Here is a 25,822-nt window from a genome sequence, read left to right on the forward strand (position 1 = left end):
CTGGAAACCCAGCCTCTCCTCCTCCATCTCTGCTATGCCCCAAGGCTAGACCCAGCTCACCTGAAAAGGCAGAAAAGGACCCTCAGGCTTCTCCTACTTGCCTCCCTATGTCTCAGCCCCCAGGTGGCTCTAGTTCCAAGATGACTAATAGGTTCCATCTCCCATGCCAGTTCCTGCTGATTTATAGTGGTTGTGTTGGAAAGAATTCCGAAGCCTTGTCAAGGCTCATTGGGGAAAGACTAGCTGTGATTGATTAGCAATGTCTGCAGTGAGTGCAGAAGTAAAGCATGTGGCGTGTGTGATTTTAACTGCTGCCCACTCCTCCCAGGACCTGTTACTCTCCACCAGCCCCAACTGGAAAGGTCTGTGGATGTCTTGTGGCCAAGAGATATCATGGGACAGATCTGAGCTGCACCGTGCTGGGAAATGATTAACAGATGGCTCTTGGGGCGGGGGTGGGGGGGTGGGGCTGCTTTGTAGCTTTTGCCAATTTCTGTGGTGTGAATACTCCCATAATGGCCAATTTCCAGCTGCCAGTGTGAAGTCCCTGAACAGAGTTGGAAAGAGATGCACACGGCCGGCTCTCACAAGGCCATAGGATGAGCTGGCTTCAGCACAACCCCATCTGAGTGGTTGTGTACTTTTTTGAAGAGACGGAAAGCCTCCTTCCTCCCCCTCAAAGCTCTGCCAGTAGTAGGCTGCTGTGGGAATAGCACTGGAGTAGGAGTCAGGATCACTTACCTGCCACCACCCACAGTCAAGTTATGTCCCCTCTGAGCCTCAGCGTCCTCATCTGTAAAATGGGAGCTGGGTTGTGGTAGAGCTCAGTGAGCATGCTCCCAGTCATAAAGTTTGACTTGTCAGACACCCTCTCGGAGCACGGCACCCGGAGCGTCTGCCCAGAAATCTGCCTTGGCCCTCTCTGTAAAGTCCGTGTTCCTGCCGCGGGGCTGTAAAAGGAGACAGCCTTGTTGTTCATTTTGATGTCAGACTCAAAAGACAGAGGCTGCCTGGAGGCTCCTTCAGTTTCCCTTAACCGGCCATCACGCCCGTCACTGATGAATTTCTCGTAATGGTTTTGGAAGCTACTCGTGTTTCCCTCCTTGGCCACTCCTTAAGACAGAAGGGGCTCCATTTATTTCCCACGCGTGTACCTTCTGCAAGCTTCAGGGACCCCCCCGGTCCTGTAAGGCTGCACCAAGTTGTGCTCGTGACGCGGTGGTGCCGGGAAGATCCGTAGTGCGAGGGCCAGCTCAGGCATGCGTTAGCTCTGGACCGTGAGCATAGGTCTTAAGCTCTTCCTGGGCCACAGCTTTCTCATCTGTAGAATGGGAAGAAGAAGAATAGAATCTATTTCACTGGGTTGTTGGGCGGACTGAGTGCAATAAAATACGTAAAGTTCTTTGCATAGTGCCAGGCACAGAATAAATGCTCAATAAATGAATTATTTGTCCTAACAAGGTCTTGAGTGGAGGTAGAACAGGCCAGCCTTCAGAAGAACGGGATCCCCAAAGCTGGCAAAGCGCCAGGTTGAGGGAAGGCTGCAGGCTCGACATAGGGCCACAGGCGGGACTGTAGGCACACTGGGAGCCCCAAGGCAGGACTGGTCCCTTTAGTCTGGGACAAGGTTTCTCACCCGCAGCGGAACTGACATTCTTTGCTGTAGGAAGCTGCAGGAGACCAGAAGCAGATTGTTGTAACAATCACAAATGTCTCCAGATATGTCCAACCCCCTGGGGTGCAAAACTACCCCCGCTCAAGAAACCCTGCTCCAGCTGGCACGGCATGACCAGCAGGGGTCAGGGCCAGGACTTCAGCTGCTGGGAGCACAGCAATCCCGCAGGATCAGATCACGGCTCATAAGACGTGGGCTTATGAGCTCACCCTGTGGCTCTTGGCTTCCCCATCCAGGACCAGGACTGGACCCAGGGTCTGGGCGGGGCCAAACCCTCCGGAAAGGGGGAGGGGGCTTACCCGCCCACATGAGAAAGGTGTGGGGCTGAGGGCCGCGCTGTGCTACCCCTGATGACTTTCGTGACCACTGGCTGGAGAGCACAGGCTTCTGGGTAAGAGAGACCTGGTTCAAATCTAGGCTCTGCTGGACAGAAATTAAACCTAACACACACACACACACACACACACACACACACCCCAGACACCACAAGGAGACCACCTTAGGCGCCACAGCAGGCACTCAGTAAATGTTGTCGACTGATTAAATGAATGGATCCTGTGGCAAACCTCTGTCCTGAAATCCTTGTGTTCATTTTCTCTTGTCTGGAATTTTGCCAGCTTTCTAACACAGGAAACTGTTGACTTCTCAAGGGGAGGAAATGAGTGATTCATCTCCGTATCACTAGAGCTTAGCCTGGGGCCTGGTGGATATTAGGTGCTTAGCTAATGAAGTTTTCCTTCCTCAAAGGGTGATGACTATGCCTTCTCTTTCTGGACAGAGCCACAGCCTGACACAGCAAATGACACATGGCAGGCAACTGTCAAATGTTTGTTGAATGAATGAATGAATGAATATACAAAAAATGGTTGAAGAAAGGCATGACCTAGAACACTACCCCAGGATTCTTCTTAGAAGTTCATTGCTACAGGTCCATTCAAGAGGAGCATTGCTGTTTACTTGAAGTAGGTCAGCCATACCCTGGAGAGGACAGCAGTGTCCTCAGAGAGGTGGTGGGTGACAGAAATCAGGCGGGGAGGAGGGTCTCAGGCAGAACCTCTGCCGTGGACCTACCCTGGGAACCTCACCACAGGCTGCTGGGCTCACCCCAGGACCTTGGCACAATCTTCATAATCCTCCCTGCTGCAAAAGGCCCAGGGATGGAGTCAGGTGATTTCCCCCTCCCTCCAGCTGTGGTAGTGTGTGAGCGTGGGATTTATTAGGAAGACCCCTGGCTGGGGAGTCAGGAGACCTGGGTTCTGGCCCCATCCCAATCATCTACCCACACAGTGACTGCATGGTCACTACCCTCCCTGGGCCTCTGTTTTCCCATCTGTACAATGAGGACTTGGGGTTGCCTTGGGGTTGACCCTGTCCTCTGGTGCCTGGGCCGTGGAACAGGTCAGTCGGCATCGGTGTTACTGAGGAATGGCCAAGGGGCCACCTGGGAGGCCCATCTATAACCGCAAGGCACTGCTGGATCTCGCAAAGCCGTAGGCTCCCAAGCCACCTTCTGACTGCTGGGCACCGAATGGAGCACTCTGAAATCCAGTGCTGGCGGGGGCAGGGCCGCAGTGAGGTTTTCCAAGGGCCTGAAGAGTTCAGGGGAAACACTTAAGGATCGTCACTGACCGGAGAAACATGTCATTTTTATGTAACTCCCCTAACCTCTTTCCCTTCCTAAGGTACAGAATCCAGTGACAAACCTGGGTTTTTCCCATTCCTGAAGCCTCAGGTGGGGGAGTGGTGGCCTGGAAGAGATTGACCCAGCCAGCTTCCCTTGCATAAGAAAAAGGAGCCCAAAACAGAGAGATGGGAGGATCTAAAGAGGGGAGCCAGAGGCTGAAAAGCTGGGCATGCGGCTGAGGGAGAGGTGTGGAGAGGGGCACTGTAGTGAAGGGCCTGGGTGGAGTAGCTCTGACTTGCTGTGACTCAGTTTCTTTATCTGCCAAGTGGGGGTAATAGAACCTTCACCATAATGGGGAACACTTAGAATTGTGCCTGGCACCGAGGGAGGACCATGGAGGCGTGTGCCGTGATAATGGCGGTGAGGATGATATAAAAACTCCTGGGGCGCCTGGGTGGCTCAGTCGGTTGAGCGTCCAGCTTCTGCTCAGGTCACGATCTCACGGTTTGTGAGTTCGAGCCCCGCGTCGGGCTCAGTGCTGACAGCTCAGAGTCTGGAGCCTGCTTCGAATTCCTCTCTCTCTGCTCCTCCCCGCTTGTGCTCTGTCTCTCTCTCTCCTTCAAAAATAAATAAAAACACTAAAAGAATAAATAAATAAATAAATAAATAAACTCCTGAAATCTTTTCTTTCTTAATTTTTTTTAATGTTTGCTTATTTGGGGGAGAGAGAGAGACACACACACAGAGTGCGAGCAGGGGTGGGGCAGAGAGAGGGAGACACAGAATCCAAAGCAGGCTCCACGTGCTGAGCTGTCAGCACAGGGCCCGACGCGGGGCTCAGACTCACGAACCATGAGATCATGACCTGAGCCAAAGTCAGACACTTAACTGACTGAGCCACCCAGGCGCCCCCAGAACTCGCGGAATCTTTAATAGAATTTCTATCACTCCGGGGTGGACCCAACAAATGGCTCTCCCGGGAGCTGGCTGAGTGCCAGCCTCATCGGGCCCGCCTCATGGGGCATACACATGCAGCAGAAAGCCTGCTAGCAGTGGGCTGGGCCTTCGCCGGAGCCTGCAGTGCTGGGAGCTGGGGCCCTGTCAGGCCCGGAGGATGCGGGGCATCTGCCCTCCATGTGGCTAAACCGTCCCCAAACTGCCGTGTACTGAACTTTGTCACCAGCCTGCTTCTCATGAGAATGCTTCCCCCAGCCGGGAGGCACGGACTTTCCAGCTGGGCTGGCCCCTCTGGCAAACTGCACTCAGGGGATATTTTCAGATTCTGGGTGACATTCCCCTGCCCCTCTGCCTAATAGGTCCCAGACGCTCCCCTCCTCCCTCAACCTCCCTCCCTCTCGCTGTTCTCAACCACCCCGGCCTGCCTTGGGCCTCTCCGCCCAGTCACTACTCCTCTTGACTTATTATTTTCCTAATTTAAAACATTTTGTTCCCCCTTAACGGGATGGCTTGACAGGGGCCAGCATGAAAGAGGCTGTTTTCTCCTGGCCGGACGGAGAGGCAGGCAGATGAAGGCAGAGAGAAGGAAGCCGGCTTTGGGAATGTGAGGAGCAAGGGGAAACTTAAGGAGTCTTTCTTGGCCGAGCATAAAAGACGCAACAGAGTAGCAGCTGTGTTAACGTGGCCAGGTCGCTAGGGGCCCGGCGGACACACCAGGCCCAGCTGCGGATCCCACTGGCCCTGGGGGTCTCATGACTCATGTTCCGCAGACATGTTTTTAGCTCCCTAACTTGCTGCTGCCTCTTCCCCACCTTTCCTCAGCACCCATCCTGCCCCCTCTGTGAATTTGCAATTCTTGGCTGGCATGGGCTATTGCTAAGGCGGGGGGAGGGGGGCGGACAGGAGAAGGAGACAAGAGATAAGTGCAGAGGGAGGGAGACCCCTGGGCACAGGAGGGCGGGGAGGAGGAGGGAGCGGGCAGCAGACCCAGGAGGGTAGAAACGCCTGACTCACCCGCTTAACAGAAACCAGGCCAGAGGGACATCAGGCAGGGAACCTAGCGAGAAATGTCGTTCGCCCCTGCTGCTTCCTGCTTGTTTTCCCTTGCATTTCACGGGAGCGTGGAGAGGACAAGGAGCCTGCTAATAACCATCATCTCCTGAGGTTCTGTCGCACAGCTGGCCTTTGGCCGTGTTGCCTTGGTGCCCACGGCCCTGTGTCCTGGAAAGCAGCCGCGTACCCAGGTTGGGGCGGGAAGCGAGAGGGGACTATTCTCGGGAAGTTAGGGCCCCAGCCGGGCTGCGCCTGGGGCCCAGACCTCTGGATTTCTCATCCAATAATGCAAATATGGAGATGAAATAAAGGGGGAAGAGATTATATCGGTGAAAGTGGGCCAGGAAAATACAAACTCCAAAGACCAGATGGAATCCCCTCGGCCGAAGAATTTTTGGATGCTGCTTCTAAGGCAGCTCTGCCTGTCCTTCCAGCAGTGACACTGACCCTGGCCTTTTCTCTGTCTCTTTCAGGACCTCCTGTAAGTAACTCCAGCCGCGGCCCGGTCTTGCACATCTGAAAGGCCCTGCTCCCTGCTGGTAACCGGGCCCCGGGTGGGGGAACTGACAGCCGGCCCCACTCTCTTCCAGGGGCGCCCCTGGGCCTTCCTCTGCAGAAGCCTGCGGGGTCCCTCCAGAATGTTGACACAGGGAAGGAGGCCGCCATTTTGCTTTCCAACCACTTCTGCACCTCTCAGGGCGAGACAATGGCGGCTCCGGGGGCAAAGTAGGTCCCAATTTCAATCTGAAAGGCTGGCTTGCCCCATTGTCAGCCCAGCTCCTTTGTCCCCAGAAGAAGCAACTGGACTCAAAGAAGCTCCGGGTATTAGCAAGAAGAGATAATCTCTTCTCAGTTCTGGTCCTTGAAAGGTCTCCTGGCCTTTCGGTAAACAGGCCAGCGCGTGGCTCTGAGCGTGGACCTCTCCTGAGGACGTGCTGTCCACGCTGCTGTGTGGCAGCTCCATTCTGGCCCACTTACCTTGGGCAGGTGGTCGTGGCTGTTGGTGGTGGTGTTTTGATGTAGGGGATCAATTTCAGTGGGCTGGGTTGGGAGACAATACCAGTTCCAGCTTGTCAGGCTTCTTCCCCTGGCGTCGCCCTAAGGCCCAGGGCGGGGCAAGGGAGCCCAGTCATTTCCAGAGAACCTGAGAAGAGCCCAGAGAGACTGGCTCCCCGAAGTAATGGATCCAGAGAATAGGAGCACGTCTGCTTTGAGGGCAGCATCTGATACCTGGACAAAAGGCCCAGAGGTTGCCGGGGGAGCTGGGGATTGGAGTGGAAAGGGCGGAGCCCTCACATCAGATCTTTGTCAAGGTTCCCGAAAGCTGCTCTATGCTCACCCTTCCTCAGAGCAGCCACTGCCACACTGGTTTCCCTCTCGGTCTGTCCTGCGAGAGCGGCCGGCCCGATTTGCCGTAAGACCATTATTTGCTATTCCGTCGGGTCCCGAAAGGCACATTGAACCCGCGCTGACGGCCCTGCCCAGCTCTCTGACTGCCGGGTTACAGAGGGAGGAAAATCGTGTCAGTCTCTGAAAGCAGGGGGATGATTTATCGTGGCATGTTTTAGATGTCAGATCTCAATTCCTGTCATCAATCTTCCAAAATAAACTCCACCGTAGGAAACTTCAACAGACCACCTGCTGGAAATGGGCTGCTTTCCCCCCTCTTCTTTTTGCCGAAGCCAAAAAGAGTCCTCACTTCCCCCACTCCTCGGGCCTCCCCCCCACACCCGGCCCCACGGCTGGGCTGACCTGCCAGCGGCAGCTCTGGGTCCCTGCCCTCACCAGAAATGCCGCTTTCTGAGAGCCCCTGCCGGCCTCGCCCCCAGACCGTTCCCAGCCAGAGCAGGTGCTCCCACCCCCGGGGGGTCTGCACAGCGTCTGTGTGTGTCTTACACCTTCACTCAACTCTGGTTGAAACCACAAGGAGGAAATGGGAAGCTGGCCAGGGTGGGAATCGCCTCCTAGCCCTGTTCTATCTGCTTCCTGCAGGGGAAGAATCCTGTTGAGGAAGTCAAGAGATAGGGAGATAGATGGCAGCTGGTCACAAACCTGTCCCCACCCTCTGAGTGTCTCTTTGGAACCCCTCCTGGGGTCGCTCTGGACTCCAGTTGGAAGACCCAGGCTCCTGTGGGCACGGGATGGCCAGTGCCCGGAGAACACAACCACGGAGGATGGATTTAAGTAGCAGCAGGAGTCACTTAATTGGTAGAAACCTTGTAGTTACCGCTACTCCACTCCTTGTGTCCATGGCAGACATTGCTAATCAATCAGGAGGCTTCTTAGCGTAATGCTTGACTCGGTCACTACCAATCCACTGGAGTCTGCACTCAAGCTGACACCTGCTGGCCATGCCTGCTGTGGATTTCAGAGAGAACTTCTTAATGGAGTCTGTGAGATCAAAACAGATGACAGAGGGAAGTAGGGAGGTGTCTTTCTCCAGACAAATACAGGGACATATGTGATGGCCAGCTGCTACCCTGACTGAAGGTGATCCTTGCTGAAATACTAGCTAACACTTAGTACACGTTTGTAAGGAGGCAGCCTAATATAGTGATTACAAGCATGGACTGTGGCACCAGACTGCCTGGGTCCAAATCCTGGCTCTTCTATTGTGTAACCTCGGGCAAGCTGCTTTACCTCTCTGTGCATTGCTTTCCCCATCTGTAAAATGGGGATAGTAATAGTATGTGACTCTTCTAGGAATTGTGAGGAATATATATGTAATTGTACGTGCGTGTGTGTGTGTGTGTGTGTGTGTGTGTGTATGTGTGTGTGTATTTTCTTCCAGTTAGAATATATTAATGCATCTAAATCCTTGGTGATCCACAAAGATTCCAATAAGCTGTTACTTTTAAGGGGGAAATGATTATTCTGTGAGCTTTCATTAATTTATTTACTATTTCACACATTTCCACCCACCTTATTCTGAAAACTATTTCAGGGTGATTTAGAAACTAGACACGGAAATAGTGGAGGAGGGTGGAGAGCAGAGGCAGGAAAGCAAAAGGATCCAGAGCTGATGCCACCACAATACCCTGGGCAGGATGAGCCGCTGACTTGGCTTTGGGCTTCCTGGTGCTCAGAGCAAAGAGGAAAGCAGGGTTGTTGAAGGCACACGAGTGAAACACAGCTTTTCCTGGTACTGAGACCCAAGAGAAGTCCCTTCCGTGTGCAAACGAGGTAGGAGGAGTAGGTAGTTGGGACACAGGAGCGGTAGGTAAAAGTGGTAGGTCCCTTCTGTCCCTGTTTGGGGTAGATTGTGAGGTTGGAAACCGTCGGCCTGGTCCCTCCCCTGGGGTGTGAGGCGGCGACTGCCCGGCTTCTTGTGACATCAGGCCCAGGCAGTGCGGAAGTGACAGGAAGAGGGTATGGGTTCAAGGCTAAAAGCCCTGGGGTGAGGAGGACATTTGGCGGCTGAGCTGTGTTTGTGGGGGGCCCGGGAAAGAAGGAGGCTGAGTTCCCAGGTTTGGAGCATCGCCCGCAGGTTCATTCATCCACCAAGAACTCGGCACTCCTCGAGGCACTAGAGACACATCCGTGAACAAAACAGAAAAATCCCAGCCTCGGGAGCTTATGTTTTAGTGCCGTGGGGGCAAAATCAAGTGCAGTGAACACATGGGGACAGGCCCTGCGCCCGTGCGTGCCGTTACCCAGCATTCCCCAGGGACTCCCTGACTGGGCCCCACCTTGGTTCTCTAGGAGGGAGTCACTGCCCCACCGCCTCCGGGATGTCCTCAGGAGCAAGGGCCGGAGCAGGTGACTTACTCCCAGTGCTGCCTGGGTTTGTCCGAGCCCTGCAGCAGAAGGATTCGTCTTCCAGTGAGCACCCTGAGACCCACCCCTGGTCATGCTTTGGGTTTTGCGCGAAGAGCAGGATGTCTAGAAGGAGAGAACCCACATCTGGTAGCTAAGTCTCGGCAGGGAGAAACCGAAGCCAGCTCCACGTACCTCCTGCCCGTGCTTTTCTCTAATTGTCGTAATCGCCAGCATTTATTTAGCACTGTTGTGTGCCAGCCCCTGTGCTATACATACATTATCTCATTTAATCCTAAGAAGTAGCTATAATTGTTCTCCCATTTACAAGATGAGGAAACTGAGATCCAGGGAGGCCCGGCAGCTCGCTTATGGCACCGACCGCGACGTGGCAGAACCGGGATTTGAGCACAGACAGGCTGACTCGGGAACCCGTGTTTGTGACTCAGTCCTAGTGTCTCTGTTACTGTCTCTCCTGGACTCCGTGTCCCAGCCATGCCAGGGCCGCCTTTCAGTTCCAGAAGCCCTCTCCAGGTGTTTCCTTCCCTTTACAAGGTGCTACGTGATGCCCCGAGACAGCTCCTTGAGCAGTTTCTCTGCCACCCTCTTGTAGCAGACCCATCTGGAAGCTGAGTGCCAGAACAAAAAAGACATGATTTTCTTGGAATTTGCTTCGTTCCTGAGCTCTGCATATTGCTACTATGGCAATTATTAGCACTAATATACATGTTGTCGAATGTCTCCTGCTTTTCAGTGGGATTTCGGATCTATTACATGGAGCCTTTAGTCTGTGCCCTGAATTGTGCTCGACAGGAGCCCTAGGAAAATAGGAATAAAGGGCTTGAGAAGGACACTGATGTGGTCTGTGAGGACAGGCTCCTGGAGCCACACGGGGTCCCATGTATGAGGGGGACCAGGTTCCTGCCTCATGCCCTGCCCCGGCTCATCATGGAGAGGTCTGATGCTGGTTGGAGGCATCAGAGGAAGGAAGTCCTGCCTCCTCTGCCATCCCAACAGAGGGGAAGAGGCCCCCCCGGGGTGCCGCCCCCTCTCCCACCCCCTCGCTCCCTGGTCATGCTCCCTGGAGCCAGAAGATGCATCTCCTGGTGGACCTGCTTCGTCAGAGCAGGCATCTGACTTCTTCTTTGTGGTAGAATGGGGAAGAACGAGCCCCGACCCGCTCGGGTCCTTTCCCAGGCCAGAGCCGGCACGCAGGCCTGGCCAACAGCATATTGCACTGACTGAGACCAAAAGGCTCAAAGGAAGGGGATGTGGTGGTGAGGCCCACAGCCCTAATGATCCTTGAGTGATGAGAGGCAGAGACACGGGAGGTGACATTCGTGTCTTTCTTTTCCTTGCACCTACCCTGGGCCTGGAGGAGACCTCTATGAATGAGTGAATGAATGAATGAATGAATACTAGAACTGAAAGGAAGCTTAGTAATCAAGGCCCTACCTTCATTTTGTTCATAAAATAACAGAGGTTCCTAGAGCACCAGTGACATCAAGGTCACACAGCTGGCTGGGCAGGGTGGAATGCTTAGGTATTACTATCCTTTGACCTTTGTAAACCTCACTCTTTCCCGCTTTATTTCAGGGTCCCGCTGGAAGACCCGGCCTCCCAGTAAGTAGTTTGCATTTCTTCCTTCCTTTGTGTCTCTCTCGCCTGCTCTCCTCCACTAAGGGCTGGCTAGGTTGGGTGGCTGCTTTCCTCCAGGCGTATCTGGGTGAGAGGCCTCTGTCCAGTACCTCTAACCTCAAAAACTTCTCCTGGGGCCCCAAGCAGGCAGATGACAGCATGAAGGCCCTTCTAAGGCTGGACCCGACCTCTAGACTGAAGGCCCGCTAAGGGGGTGCTGGAAGGGGAGGTAGCTCACTGGCCTTCCTGGGTATCCTGCATACCAGCTTAGCTTAAGACCACTGTCTCTCCTTTGTCCTATGACCTCTGGTAAGAGTAGACTCAAAAACTTTGTTTCCCCTCCCCGCCAGTTACCATTTCTGAATGCTAGACAGGTTGTGCCAAGGAACCCTGTGGACTTTGGAATAAAAGGGGAAGAAATACTAATAGCCCTCTCTTACTGAGATCCTAACACATGCCAGGGTCTATGCTAATCACTCTTCATATATTTGATTCGGTCAACGACTCAGTGAAATGGCTATTAGTATACCCATTTTATAGCTGAGGAAACTGAGACCCAGAGAGGTAAAATACCTTGTCCAGTTGTCCAAGCTTCAGTGGAGACCTGTGGGGGGGGGCCCATGTTATCACACACCATTTCATACCTGTTTCCTGTAGTCTCTGCTTGACGTTTGAGAACAATCTTTGAAGTCTTCACAGACGTTGCTCTGCGCGATGTAGCCTGGGGCAAAGATGCGTTGAGTACTAGATATCATGGGGCCTCAGATGTCTGGCGAGTCAGGCAAGATGCTGGAGCCAGGCAGAGGGCCAAGGTGGGGTATGGAGGGTGAGCGAGGGCTGGCACCGGGCTGCCCTCTCTCCCTTGCGTCAGGGGCCACATCCGTTGGAGGCCAGACCCTCCTGTGCATCCCAGTTTCTCCTCTTTTAGACATGAATTATGCTGTAGCCTCTTGACTAATCCAGCAGCTTCTAGGATTCATGTCCAGCAGTGACTTTCTTTTTTTTTTTTTTTAATTTTTTTTTTTAATTTTTTTTAACACTTTATTTATTTTTGAGACAGGGAGAGACAGAGCATGAACGGGGGAGGGTCAGAGAGAGAGGGAGACACAGAATCCGAAACAGGCTCCAGGCTCTGAGCTGTCAGCACAGAGCCCGACGCGGGGCTCGAACTCACGGACCGTGAGATCGTGACCTGAGCCGAAGTCGGCCGCTTAACCGACTGAGCCACCCAGGCGCCCCAGCAGTGACTTTCTTAATGAAATGCATGTGGGAGAGTGTTCGGCCTTGAAAATGGAAACTCTCCCAGTTAAGTGTGAGCCCCGGAGCAAAGAAGGACGGGTCAGTCGGTCCCATGAAACCCAAGGAGGGGAAAAATCAGATGACTGGGGAGAACGTGGGCAGACTTTGTTTTTTCTGACAACTTCCACCTTTAAAAAGCATTTGGGGGCAGTTCACAGAGCAGGGGCTGCTTCTTCCCAGTCTCTGGCCCTTCCATGCCTGTCCCTAACCCGAGCATTTTATGGCCAGGACTGCAAAGAACATTAGTTTTAAAAAAGAAACAAAAAGAAACCAGTATACACGTCCTGCAATATCATTCAAAAGCCCAAGAGTGAGTGGGCCGTGGGGGGTGGCACAGCCAGTGTCCAGCAGGCCCTGGTGTCCTCAGCAGGAAGGGCGGGCCACTCGTCCACGGAGGGAACCTGGGAACGACCCACGAAAAGATTTGCTGCTCCCAGCCCCTTGTCAAATGCAAACAGTGTGATGTACCGACACGCTTATAAAATTCCCTTGCCCGCGGCCATGCTGGGCTCACTAGCTGTAGACTCCGTTTATGCGACACTCACCAGGTGCCACGTCCTGGGAGAAGGCTTTCCCGGGACCCCATTTCATGGCGTCCTCCCAGCAGCCCCGTGAGAGAGAGACACGGGTGCTCAAGGAGGCTACAAAAACAGATCCAGGCTTATAACCAACACTGCTGCCCCACCACTCTTGCAAAGGGTGAAAGTTTTCCTGGAGACCCCGTTGGCCTGTGTGTGTGACAAGGACCTGACTTCAGAGCCGCATGCTGTTCTCTGTGCGTCCACACACATCTTGAGATGCTAGCTGTCCCTCAAGGCATTTTGCCTCGGTGGGGTCAGCAGATGCAGAATCACCCCAGAAATGCCCACCCCCTTCAAGGAAGCCGCAAGCCCAGCTGTCTACTGCCTAGGCAGGAGAAGCCGGGGCAGGCACCATCTAATTGTTGGCCCCCGTTGCTTTCCGTCCTTCCGGACTCGTAGCAAACCCCAGGCCCCGCCCCAGATTTCATGATGTCTTCACACATGCAATTGCAAAAAAATATTTTCTAGCAAGAAGGAGAGGAACAAAACGTACTAAGCAGATTTCCAGAGCGAGAAGATGTAACCCCTGGCTACAAAACACAGTGGTTCCCTCTGAGCAGCTCACATCTGTGATGCAGGCACATCCCCATGGCTCACCGTCCTTCCCGTCCCTGCTGGGGGTGCAGGAAGGGCATGGAGAAGGGCTCCTTCGTAACCTTCTCAGACAGAGCGCCTGGGGAGGAGCCGGGGGACATGGGCACTGCGCCCCAGCTCTAGCACAGATAAACCACTCACCTGTCACGTGGGGCCACCACTTACCCTACTCTGGGCCTTGGAGTTGAACTGGTCAAGGATATGGCCCATCCTGGCCATAGCTGGAAGAGATTGTGACAGCAGAAGCCTAAGAGAGGAAGGGCCTTAGACCCCTTATGAAACACATAGGGAAACGGAGGCTCAGGCCAGGGACCAGACTCCTGCATTAGTGCACTTTCCACAGCACCGTGCCCGATGGGGTGGCTGCTTGCCCAACAGTCCTTGGGGGCTGAATGGGCAACTTCACCCACATGACCCCTGGCCATCATCCCAGTTGCCTATGTAAAGCAGGTCTGGGGTGCACAGCTGGCCCACGGGGTCCTTTACATGCTGGCCCGGCTCCAGCCACATCTAATCGTTTCTGCCTCCTTTGTCAGGGGGACAAAGGTGCCATTGGGATTCCTGGACGTGTGGTGAGTTGGCGCATTCGTACGTGCTTGGGTGGCCATTGCTTGCTTCTTCATGCTGGCCTGTCCTCCAAACCATGGCAGTGTCCCCAGCCCCAAGGAGGGGGCCAGGCCTCTGTCTCCCCCTACCCAGGTCTGCTTCAGAGAGGGACAGCGGGGAAGAAGGGAAGGAGTTTTATTCCAGTCCTTCAGACCTTGCAGTCTGACTCTCCTGAGGGCTCCCAGGGCAAAGGAAAAACCCAAGAAATTGCACCGATCAAGTTCTTGGACCATCACCCCCTGGGTGACAGGATGAGGCCCAAGCCCCTCTTGACATCAGGAGGACTCCCACCCACGCCAACCCCCACCCCCGAGGCTCCCCAGAGGCTCCACACCCCCCAGCAAGAGCAGCAGAAAATGGGGAGAAACGCGGCCCAAGATGCCCCACGGAAGCCGCTGTGGAGCTGGCTTCCCGAGGCGCCTTCCCTAGACAGAGACTAGAAGCTGGCGGGGACAGTGTCTCCAAATTCTCACAGGGAAGCTGGGAGTTAAAACGCTGAATGTTTCCTGCTGAACCCTTAGGTGAAGAAAGGGAAACAAGAATGTCCGGCAGGGAAGGTATGGAGCTGAGGAATGGGAAGGCCGGCACTAGGCCGCGGGTCCCAGCACCAGGGCCGTCCCTGCTGGCTTCTAGGGGCCAGGAAGGGCAGCTGAGGCACCGCGGGCGGCCCAATGTAGTGATGGCCACATGCTGGCCTCACCGCCACCCAACGAGTCTAGAACATACGTGCCCAAGCTACTCTCCTGGTCTACCCCCGACTCCCCACCGGCCATCAGCCCCGACGTCCACCCTGGCTCCCCCGTGCCCCCTGACTACCCCCACGCCATCCTTCCGCCACTCACATGCCTTGCCTCGTAACCTCACTCCTCACCGGCTTGGCCTTAGGCCTCGCTGTGGCCTACTTGTGCCTGGCGTGAGCTCAGAGAAAAGGCGGCCACATCACAGCTAACACCCGAGAGCGCTCACTGAGTGCTGGGCGTTGATGTGCTGAGAGCCTCACCGCATTAGCGGGCCCCACAGGCGCTGCCTGAGGCAGGCGCGATTTCCACCCCCATTTTTCAGATGAGAAAATCAAGGCTCAAATGTTGTGTCTTTCGCAAGCTCCCGCCCGGCCCTGTCCCTCTGCTTCAGTTCTCTACCTCCAAACCCTGCCCCCCGCCCCCCTCCGAGCTGTCACCGAGGCAGGGAAGGAACAGCCAGCCAGCCTTTCTCCGGAGCTCGCCGTGCGTGGCCTGGGCCGGCACGTTCTCCACCATAGCCCTGCAAGAACCCGTTCTATTGATAAGCATGTTGAGTCTCGGTTTGCCCAGGATCGGGGAGGAGCTGGGGTTTGTACCCAAGCTGACTGTCAGATGCCACAATCCTCGCTCCTAACAGGCAGGTTTCAGGGGTCTCTACGCCGAGTGCCCCTGCCAGCCTGCAGGGGGCGACTGCAAAACGCAAAGTCCTGCCCTGCTTCTGCCCTCCTCCTTGGGCCCTTGTGGACATGTGCCCCCAGGAAGTGTCCATCCGAGCCTAGTTCTGATCCTCCGTGGTGGGGGCAGAAGGGTGGGCCCCAGGAGGTCTCCCCATTTCTTTCTACACAAGGCTATTTTCCAAGCCAGTTGGGGGCTTTTGTGCCACTTGGGCTAACTTAAATGTGACAGTGGACCCATTTGGCTGCCCAGCAGGCATCCTAACCTGAGCCACCTGATAAGGACATGGGGGGGGGGGGGGAGGGGGTGCGGCCAGTGGGTGTGAAATGCTTGAGCTGCTCCCAGGGTTCCACAGAGCTGGCGTCACTGGCTTCCGTGGATTGGAGCTGCCTACCTGTCAGTCACTGTGGTTACAGGGACCCGTGGTGATTCCCCAGTTTCCTCTGCCTCCCGGACCCATCCCCCATCCACCCTGATGTTTATGTCCTACTGTCCGTCCTCCTCCTCCCACCGTCTTACCTGGCCGGCCCTGAGGACTCTCAGTGTGTCTAAGCTTGGCAAAACTTTGTGCTTGGTACTCGGTTGGACCTTCAAACCAACTAAACGGCTCACAGCAGTCTGCCTCCTGCCTATCCACCCCCCCTCCCCCACCTCAAGTGACCCAGGCCCTGGGGACATGGCTTCTCAGGCAGATTTTCTGACCTAGGTGGGTTTCTCTCTCTCTCTCTCTCTCTCTTTCTTTCTCTCTCTCTCTCTCTCTCTCTCTCTCACACACACACACACACACACACACACACACACACTCTGAGAGGGCCTTAATTTTAAGGCCCCGGCCACTGCTTCTCTCGGTTATCCGGAACGTCTGGCTGGGGCCGGGCCCGGGGGTGAGGCGGTAGCCGTCCAGGTGCTGTGCCTGTTGGACGCGGAACCTGTCACGTGTCAGCATCTGTGTTTTGTTTTGTTTCTTATTTCACAGTGATTTCTTTTGTTTGGTCGTTGTGCCGTTAACACAGATTCTTGTGTGTGTGCCTCTCTCTTATCCTTTCTTTTTTCTCTCCCCGCCTCTCTCTTCCCTACACCCTGTGTTGCATGTGGCTGCCCCAGGGAGTAAAGGGCCAACCAGGCGAGAAGGTGAGTCCTCGCTTTCCCCTCCATCCTTCCGCCCCAGTCTCTTCCCCTTGGACTTTCGGGGGTGCTTTCCGAGGCCCCCATCTCAGCCCTTCCCGTCCCCCAGCATGCAGGCCGCAGCACTCTGCTCTCACAGACTCTCCCGGCCCAGCTTCCAGGCCACTGACTCCCGGCTTAGGCCTCAGCTTCCGAGCTGAGCCGGTCTCCCTAGCCACCGAGGCTGCCTGTGGCCTTGTACTCACCCTTCCCAGAGGGAGGGGAGCACCGATCGATCGCTGTTTGGCGCAGCTGGTTCTAATCCCTCCCCAGCCCACTCCTAGTGCCCTCACACGTAGAAATGCTTTGTGCTGCCCCAGAGGGAGACCCCCCCGGGGTTGTAGAGTAGAGCCCCCTCGGAAGCCAGGAGCCCAAGAGACCGTCCTGGAGCATTAGCCCTGGTGGATTCTGAGAGCAGCACATCCAACCAGTTCGCTTTACAGAGAAGGAAACTGAGGCCCAGAGAAGGGCTAGGGCTTGCCCAAGGTCACACAGCAGAAAGTGACAGGGCTGGAGAGGAGTGCCGGCGTGTCTGACTCCAACGCTGGGCTTCCTAACTATTGTGCTGTGCCGTCCTCTGCCTTTCTGGCAGAGTAAAGACCCAGAAGGGGGGCCCTGGGCATCTCTTCCACCGGAAGGGGCGGTTCCTGGTGGGAAGCAGCAGCCGCCCTCCTCCCAGCAGGGCATCACCTCTCACCCCCATCTGTGTCCCACGCACCTTCACCTTTCTGTCTCCCGTCCCTGCCCCCACCACACACACGTGCGCACACACACAGGTGTAGACATCCGGTAGCCCGGTCACCCTCGGACGGCACCTGCGCTCCCCGTCCAGCAGCGGCCATCATCCCTTCTGTGTGACTCTCACAGCAGGACTAGGAGGCCCGAGGCAGCTCCCACCTGCAGGCTCAGGGCCACGGGACCCACACAGCAAGTGTGTGTCTCGTCCCCACCTCTGTCCTCAGCTGCCCCGTCCACGGGGCCGCCGGGTTCACCAGTTGCGGGATGTGTGTGCCACATGGGCGTTTGGGGGCTGCGCTGGGCTTAAAAGGCCACGGGGGCTCTGAGACTCGGGTGGGGCTGGGCAGATTGGAGGGCGCCAAGCAGGGCACGCGGGAGGCCTCTGGGGCCTGAGCGGTGTGGCTGAGCCGTGTGCCCTCCCCATCCCTATGTCACCTGTGGCTCATCCCTGCACTGAATCCCTTCTTCTCTCTTCTGCCTGGGGTCCCACCGCTCTCTGTCCCTGGTCCCATACGCTACCGCTAACCTGTCTTCCCTCTTTATTCCTCCTGCTTCTCACTCCCTCCTGGATGCTCCACGCACCCTGTGTCTCCTCTCTTCTGATCCCCCGCCTCCCTCCACACCCTCTGTCCTCCTGGCCCCTGCCTGGGCACCCCCACCCACCCTGCTCCCCTTCCCCACCTGCCAGCTCCTTTCTTTCCCTCCTCCGTTGCCCACCTCTCCCCCCCTCCTGCCTCTGCCCCTGTCCCTCTCCCTCTCCTCTCTCTCTCTCTCCCACAGGGGGCCCCAGGAGATGCCGGCATGTCCATCATTGGTCCCCGCGGCCCCCCTGTAAGTGGTTTTTACTCTTCTTCAGGGTGGGGGGACGGGCGAGTTAATAACAAGGGCTCTGGAGGGAGAGCAAATCCTGGCTGTGCCTCTGGGCCTGGCGGCCACCGCCCATAGTACAATCAACCCAGCCAGGCCTGACTAAATATCCCTAAATTACAGCCCCTCAGGAGGGTTCACAAGGGCCACCCTTTGGCCAGGAAACCAGCAGCTGTGAGGCGGCCCTGCTGTTTACAGGCAAGGGGGAGAAAGTACTCGCTCCTCCTCAGATGGGGCGCTCCAGCTTTCCAGGGGACAGACATTGTTTCTGGCAGCTTCTGGAGCAGATCCCCAGCATCCGGATTCACTGCCCCAAGCACCCGCTCCCGGTCTTGGCAGAGGCTCAACTTACCACTCGTCCTCAAAGGCTCCCTGCCGGGCAGACTGCCGGGTCCTACTTCTTGGTAGCCTCTGCCCCTTCGCAGGGGCTTGGAAAAATCAGAGGCTTCCCCTCAGATGCTTCCTCAGGGACCAAAAGTGGACATGGGTGATGATGTGGGAAGATATTGGGACTGCGGGAAGGAGGGCCCAAACCACAGAGCCTCAGCAAATCACCAAATGTCAGGGTAGAATGGACCTCAGTGAAGGTCTAACACAGCCTCCTCAGAAGGGGAAACTGAGGCCCAGAGAGGGACCAGGATTAGGGAGGCCCAGAGGCTGGGGCAGGATTAGAACCCAAGACCCTTGGCACCCAGGGTTTTCACCATAGACCAGGCCACCATCCCCACGCCCTGCCGTGCACTTTTCCTGCCCCGCCCTGTGCAGTGAGAAGCCGAGGGGAGCAGAGGGCTAGCCTCGGGGAGTCCGAGGCTAGCCCCATGGATGGGTGGGGTCCAGCCTGCCTATGCCCCTGCCCTCGCCGGAGGGAGCCAGTGGCAACTAGGAGTCTCTCCTACCCACAGTCTAGGGAGAAGGGTCAGAGAACACATTGCTAAGTTATGTCCAAGGGGAGGGCTGTGTTGAGAGCTGGGAGCTGAGAGGGGGGGCCATTCAGGGCCGCTTGGAAGCGGGAGCAAGTCAGAGGGAGCCCAGAGGACGGAGCTGGCGATCGGGGGTCAGGTACTCGGGGGTCTACGCTGGAGACAGAGTCGGAGGGGTCTTGGGCTGCACAGACATGGCTTCACAGGCAAGACTTTTTCTGGCTCAGACCACAGCGATGGTGTTTAGGGCTCACACTTGGCCCTTAACTTGTGGCAGGCGGTATTCTAAGACCTTTCCGCACAGTGTCTCGTCGAATCCTCACGAGAACCTCACAGGTAGGGGCTATTAACACCTCCATCTCAAAGGTGAGAAAAGCCAGGCTGGCACGGAGAGGCAGTGTGACTTGTCCAGGACCGTTCGCTAGGAACGCTCGGTCACTCAGGCCGGGCCGCGTGGCTTCGAGTCTGCACTCTGCACCCCCGCTGCCATAGCAGACCCCCAGGCCGTAGGGTCACCGACATCCGGGCTTCTGGGCTCACGTGGCCGCGGCACCGTTGGGCTACGAGCTTCTGTGTGTCTCAGAGGAGCCCCCGCAGGGACGCCCTGAGCCCGCTTGCTCCTGGCGAAGGTGGTGCTCAGCCAGGGGGCCACTAGAAGATGAGAAGCTCACAGAGAAATCTCTGCCTGCCTCGTAGTCTGACCACAGATTCCGTCGTGTCTGTCATGCCGGCCCTCCAACACCTCTCTGGCGATACCATGCCAACGAGGTCTCTAGAAGTCGTTGACGAGGCCCTACTTTGGAGAACAGGCCCCGGGGGTGGTAGTCTGCCCCAGCTCCCCTGGCTTCTGGCCCAGCCGGTGCCTAGGCCTCGTCAGGAACCACACCCCCTGCACTGCATTTGACTCCAGTGGTGAAAAGGACCCTCTATTCAGGTAGCAGTGATGACTTCTGTCTCCTGGGCACCTGTCCTGGGCACCTGTCTTATCCTAGCTCCTATGCTGAAAGCCCCCCTCTGCCCAGGCCTCTACCAGTCCTCCCCAACAAAGCCGGGAGGCAGGCCCGTCCGCCCATTTCACAGAGAAGGAAACTGAGGTTTTCATAACCCACCTGAGGTCCCTTCGGCTGGTCGGTGCTAGAGCGTGGCCTGGGCCAGGAAAATTTTAAAATGTTTAAAAGGGAGATTTTCCTTAAGGAGAAGAAAAAGTTCTCCCTGTGGGTGCAGCGCTGGTGGTGGGAGAGGTTTTATGGTACCCGGAGGCTTGACCAAGCCCGGCCTCCTTCTACTTTGGTCTGTGGGGGTGACCATTACCCAGATGACGGTGGTCTCCCCTGATGGGTCCTCACTAGAGACCGGGGAAACCACCTCAGCGCCACCCGGAAGCCACCCAGGTCTGGTGAGAGCAGGGGACAGAGGAAGACAAAGGGGATGTTTGTCATTCAGGGGTGGAGGTTAGGCGGGCAAACTCTCTGTGGCCAAGGATTATGGGGCACATGTGGCTTTCCGCACAGCCAGAAAGGACTCAGAATAAATGCTCCTAACAAGAACCAGCCTTGCCACTCTCAGGGACCACCTGCCTCTTCTTTTGATCTCTTCCTAAATAGTCCGAGCAAAGGGGGAACCATCCAGACACTTGGGAAAGGGATGGTTCACATTCCAGTGAGGCAAGATGCTGGAGTGGCCACCCCATTAAACTGAGGGGGAGGCCGGGACATTGGCTGGCCCGGCAGACCCTGGTCAAGTCATCTGCCAGGCTAGGAAACACACCCCATCTCAAGGGGAGCTCTCTCCTCCCCGAACCCCCCAGCTTTCCTTCAGGGTCCAGGAGGAGCCGTTTGAACGCCCAGCCCTCGGGCGCAAGGAGACCCGCCATGCTGGGTCGATACACCTGTTATGTTTCTTTGTTTATTCATTCCATTAATAGTTGTTAGGCACTGACTGGGGGCTAGGTGCTGGGTAGACAATGACAGTCTGACCACAGCCTGTTAGCCCCTTGGCAGAGAGACCAGCAACCCCATGGTGATTATAATACAGACAGCGGGGGGCACCTGCCTTGGGGTGGGGGCAGACCGAGAAGCGGGGATGACCAAGCTGTGATCAAGTTTGAGGAGAGGTTCCCAGGTAATGAGGCTGGGGAGGAGCCGCTGGGGCAAGAGAGGTTCTTATAAACCACCGGGTGAGGGATAGCAGGAAAGTTCTTTGCATAGGAAAGCAGGGGTCAGGCTAGCAAGGGGAGCGGGATCCCAGTTGTGAAGGACCTGGATAGGGTGTTCGGGAGTCAGGACTTTGTCCTGAGAGCAGTGGAGAGCCCTTGGTTTGCGTTCAGCGGAGGATGAACTTGATCAGATTTGCGGTTTGAAAAGCTCCCCTGACCCTCCCCCCCCCCCCCCCCGAGTCACCAAGTGGATGATGGTGCCTTTCTTCAGAGAGGGGAACACATTGTGCCGGGGAAGAGGAGTCTAATTGGAACAGGATGAATTTGAGATGTTCTTGTAACGTCCAAGGGGAGATGTTTGCCTGCCTCATCAACTGGCTCACAAGAGCAGGTCATGTACCCCCCTCCGATCCCTCTGTTCCGTGGCATCATGTTGGTAGCTTAAAATCAGCTGTGGTGGGAGGTATATTTACACCACAGAGATTGGTAAATACTGAGCCAAGCAGGACTCTCCTCTCCCACTCTCTGTCATCTCAGCCAGCGATTAAACATTGACCACGCAGGATCTTGTTTGAAAGATAGTCAGCACATGCTTGGAGGAGGAGACTGGCTCTGGGCAGATACAGGACTGATCCATTTTCAGGGGTCAGACAGAAGGGAAGGGAGAGAGAACCTCTGTCTGTCTATGTATGTCTACCCCGCATGAATTGCAGGTAGCAGGGGTCCACTTCCAAAAAGCGGGATCCTCCTGGCTCCTTCTCTACCCCGGCCCTGAATTAAGGGAAGAGATGTTGGAGAACAATACAAATAAAACTTACTTCCCTTGTTCTTATATGGAAGGACATAGTATTAATCCATAATTAATCTATGGATAAATTTATAATCCATAATTATAATATGATCCCAATCCCAGTGAACTTTTGATGGGGTTGGGAGTCCAACAGAATAACATTCATAAAAAAATAAGCTTTCAACAACAACAACAAAAAATAAGCTTTCATAAGGATGTCAGGAAAATACTGAAAAACTTGAGTGCAGGAGACAGGGGTGGAAGGGACTGGCTGTTTTACTACATATCAAATGTATTGTAAAAACAGAGCAGTTAAATAGAACAGAATGGGGAGGCCAGAAATAAAGCTAAACGCATCTGGGAATTTAGTCCGTGGCAAAGGTTTCATTTCACAATGGGAAGAGAAAAATAGATGGTCCAGGAGATGAGGCGGGGACAGCTGACAAGCCATTCACCAAAAGGTAAAGCCAAAAAAAGAAAAAAAGAAAGAGCTGCATATGTCCACCTCACTTGTTAGATCAGAATAAATACCAAATGGATAAAATACTTAGATATAAAACATGAAACCATAAAATACAAGGACAAAGCGTGAGCAAACATTTATTACATCCGCACTGAGGAAAGCCCTTGGACACATGACACGAAACCCCAGAAGCCATAGGAAAAGATTGATAAGTTTGTCAACACACACGTAAAACTTCCATCTGGCAGGAAACACAGCGTAAAAAAGACAAATGCCAAGTTGGAAGGAATATCTGTAGCACACATGACTCTCAGAGAGTTACTGTCCTTGACAAAGAGCTGTACTCAGGTCAATGGGAAACAAACCAGCTAGGGGAGCTTGCTGGTAAGGAATACAAACAGGCAGTTCACAAGTAAATGACCGGCCATTAAACACTGGAAGAGACGTCCGACTCCAGCCTGAAACTGAAGAGACGTAGATTAAAATCCAGTTCCAGGCCTCCCTGAGCACCTTAAGCCAGCCCAGCATCTCCAGGAAGTAGAGTCCCAGTTTCCATTTGGTCAGTGACAACATTCTTCCCGAGATCCTTGAAAAAGCCTTGGTGAGCCCCAGATTTGGCTCTGCGGCGGGGGGAGGCATCCTGCTCCCGGGACCGGCTCTGCAATTAGCAAACCATGTGATTATCCCTACCATGTAAACATTATCCCCAGTGGGACTTGAAGATGTTTCTTGGAATCCTGTCCTCCTGACCTTTGTCCTCAGGCCTCTCAGCATTCAGAGTAGTTGAAAGTTTACGCTGGGAGGTTCCAGAGGCCACACCACACATTTTCCGGGTTTTCTCCTCAGGCCTATTCTTAGCATCACTTATCCTTGAGAGGAGAGAAGCCCAGGTCCCTCTGATATATGAGTGGCATCTCCTCGCTCCGGCCCTTTGGCTGCCTGCCACAAGCCCGTCCCACCCTGTCGTATGCTGCGGCTCCCTCCCGACTTGACTGGTGCTCCCACCCTGATGGCAGGGTCCCCATCCCACTCAGCTGTGTCCCCTGAGCAGAGGCCTCCGGGCACTCCTGTCCGTGGCTTCGAGGAAGCAGCTTCCAGCAACAACCCAGTTCACTGGGATTGGGATCATATTATAATTATGGATTATAAATTTATGCATAGATTAATTCTCCAAGCAGCCTGGAGATATTCTAGGTTCACAGCAGATGGATGCAGAGAAATCTGCCTCCGAATGGGGTCTGATTTTGAAACCACCCCTCGGCAGGGACCATCCTCCATTGACCCGAAGGCGTACCGGGTCAAAGCAACCTTGCTTCATTCTGGTGCTCCTAGGTTCCATTCAGTCCAACAAACAGCTACCATTTCACCCGGCTTTCCCAGTGTCATCGAATGTAGTTCAATGACGCTGTGAGGTTATCCTGCGATCCCCACCCCCAAATGAGGAAAGGGAAGTCCAAGGAGGTTAGTCACACAGCCGCCGCGGGTGGAGGCAGGACTAGAACTCAGTCTGCCAGGCTCAAAAGCCCGAGCTTGAGAGGACGTTGTAGCCATCTCAGTCAAAGGGGGATGCCAGGCTGAGGGCTAACCGTGTGAAAGGTGCGGTGTGTCCAGGGAAAGCAGGTGAGCGTGTGCCTGAGCAAAGAGTAGGGAAAGTGGGGCCAGTGGTGAGACTGAGGTCGGCTGTGAACGATACGTGAGGAGAAGAGACCGCCAGCCTTGACCTCCTGCTTAGCCCTCCTCAGCCCCTGGGTCCACGTGGCCTCACGCTGTCCTGAGCCTTGGCCACAAGCCACCGGGCTGTGACCAGCCGGTTCTAGTCTCCAGCCCAAACACCTACACCTCCAGGAAAGTGGGCGTGAATGGGCACAAAGATTGGGAGACCCAGAGGTTACCCAACCAGGGAGTCCTGCTGGCCAGGGTGGATAAAAAAAGCCAGCAAGCTGACCCATGTGGGTCAGGAAATACACATTCCTAAGGTTAGGTTCTGATATCTGCTGATACCCAAACCAACCTCACATAAGGGGTCACGGGTGATGACTGTGTCAATAAAAAGGACGCAGGAGATCGCAGAACAGGAGTTTGGGGTGCTGCAGGCTGGTCCCCACCATTCTTGCTCTCCAGCCACCTGTTCCCATGTCGGGGTTCCAGAGCATGGAGGCAGTGAAGCCCCACCCCGGGAACCCCCGAGGGGTGCTGGCATCTCCTTTTCCCTGCTGCTCCCCTTCCCCCGTCCCTGAAGGAGGCTTCTCTGGTGTTCATTTCCATCTTTGTCCATCTCCCACAGATGACCCCAGAGCAGTGGGAGGGAAACCACAGGCCCCCTGGGAGCGAAAGTGAACCAGGGGACTTGGTTTAGCTCCCATCTTCTCTCCTCTCCTGCTCTTTCCAGGGTCAGCCGGGCGCTCGAGGTTTTCCTGGATTTCCGGTAAGTGGGGAGGGCTGAGATTGGCTGTGTCCCCGGTGACCCTTGGGCCTGGCTGGGTTCAACTTCATGTGGGGCCAGCCCTCAAGCTGCTCTTGACCTTCCAACCCTGGTCAGTAAGGACCCTCTCCTGCAGCCTCTCACGGAGAGCAGCCGAGGAGAGCAGCTTAGCACTTGGCCCCGAGTGCAGGGAAAATCGCAGGGAGAGGAAGAGAGGAAGACACAGCAGGACAGGGACAGGCGAGTGAAGTCACAGGCCGGGTGAGCCCCAGCAGGACACTGGAATGTGGAACAGACGATGCGCCTCAGGGAAGCAACCTCCGACCTGGCGTGGAGAGCAGATCCGCCTGCAGGAGGCTGTGTGGTGGCCATCGGAATGTCCTGTGACCCCTGCCCGAGGGGTCTACCATAGGCTCTAAGAGGGAGCTGGCTCTCCTTTTCCCCAGGCCCCGGTGCTGGCCAGCCCCAGGCGTTCTAGGAACATACATTTCACTTTCCACTCGGAGCAAAGAGGAGGTCTGTGATCGCAATGGCGACTGTCACCCATCAGGTTGTCCTCCATGCACTGGACAGGGGGCATTTCATTCACTCCTCACAAAGACCCCTCGTGGAAGACTCTATTAGTCTCATCCCCATTTTAGGATAAGAAACTGAGGCTTCAACTTACCCATGGTCACCAAACCAGTAAGTCGTCGAGCCTACTCTTGAGCTCTAACTTGGAGTCCAGAACCTGTGCCCTTAACCACTGCCCCGAGCTGCCTCTTTGGCAGAAGACTTGTGATGCTATCCTCACATTTGGCCTCTTTCCTCTTTCAGGGTCCCATCGGGCTAGATGGAAAACCGGTGAGTGCACCCTCTCGGGGTCCTTAGTCCTTCTGCAAGACCCTAACTCCATGGGAGGAGCTCCAGATAGAATGAAAGTTCCTGGGGCCGGAAATTGTTGCCAATGGGAGGTGGGGAGGGGCCATTAGAATGAAGTGCCCCTGGCCCCAGCGGGCCTCCCCTGGGCAGAAGCCCATGCACAGCCACCGAGCTGAGCTCTCAGATCCAGAGCGAGAGCTACTCCTAGAATTTGGTGATTCTGGGGTGCCCTTGGAAGGGGCTG

General features: G+C 55.4%; 1 protein-coding gene across 19 annotated transcripts in view; it reads left to right on the forward strand.

Moving 5' to 3' along the window:
* Nucleotides 1-10,667: 10,667 nt before the first annotated feature.
* Nucleotides 10,668-25,822, forward strand: part of LOC109264357 (collagen alpha-1(XIII) chain) — a 79,956-nt gene continuing 64,801 nt past the window's right edge. For 5 of the 19 annotated variants that reach the window (XR_002078703.2, XM_053888543.1, XM_053888544.1 and 2 more), the window contains exons 1-4: nt 16,050-16,329; nt 17,881-17,931; nt 24,685-24,720; nt 25,534-25,560. Coding sequence is in view for 15 of the 19 variants with exons in the window: in XM_053888543.1 (XP_053744518.1) it covers nt 16,288-16,329; nt 17,881-17,931; nt 24,685-24,720; nt 25,534-25,560 (156 nt within the window). In the remaining 4 variants the exon portion in view is untranslated. Of the gene's footprint in view, nt 10,689-13,713; nt 13,750-16,033; nt 16,330-17,880; nt 17,932-24,684; nt 24,721-25,533; nt 25,561-25,822 lie in introns of those variants that run through there. The other 14 variants (XM_019444410.2, XM_019444404.2, XM_019444398.2 and 11 more) reach the window with 11 other exon arrangements.

This window comes from Panthera pardus, unplaced genomic scaffold (genome assembly GCF_024362965.1).
Source record: "Panthera pardus isolate Hobbes unplaced genomic scaffold, ASM2436296v1 HiC_scaffold_22, whole genome shotgun sequence".
NCBI lineage: Eukaryota > Metazoa > Chordata > Mammalia > Carnivora > Felidae > Panthera > Panthera pardus.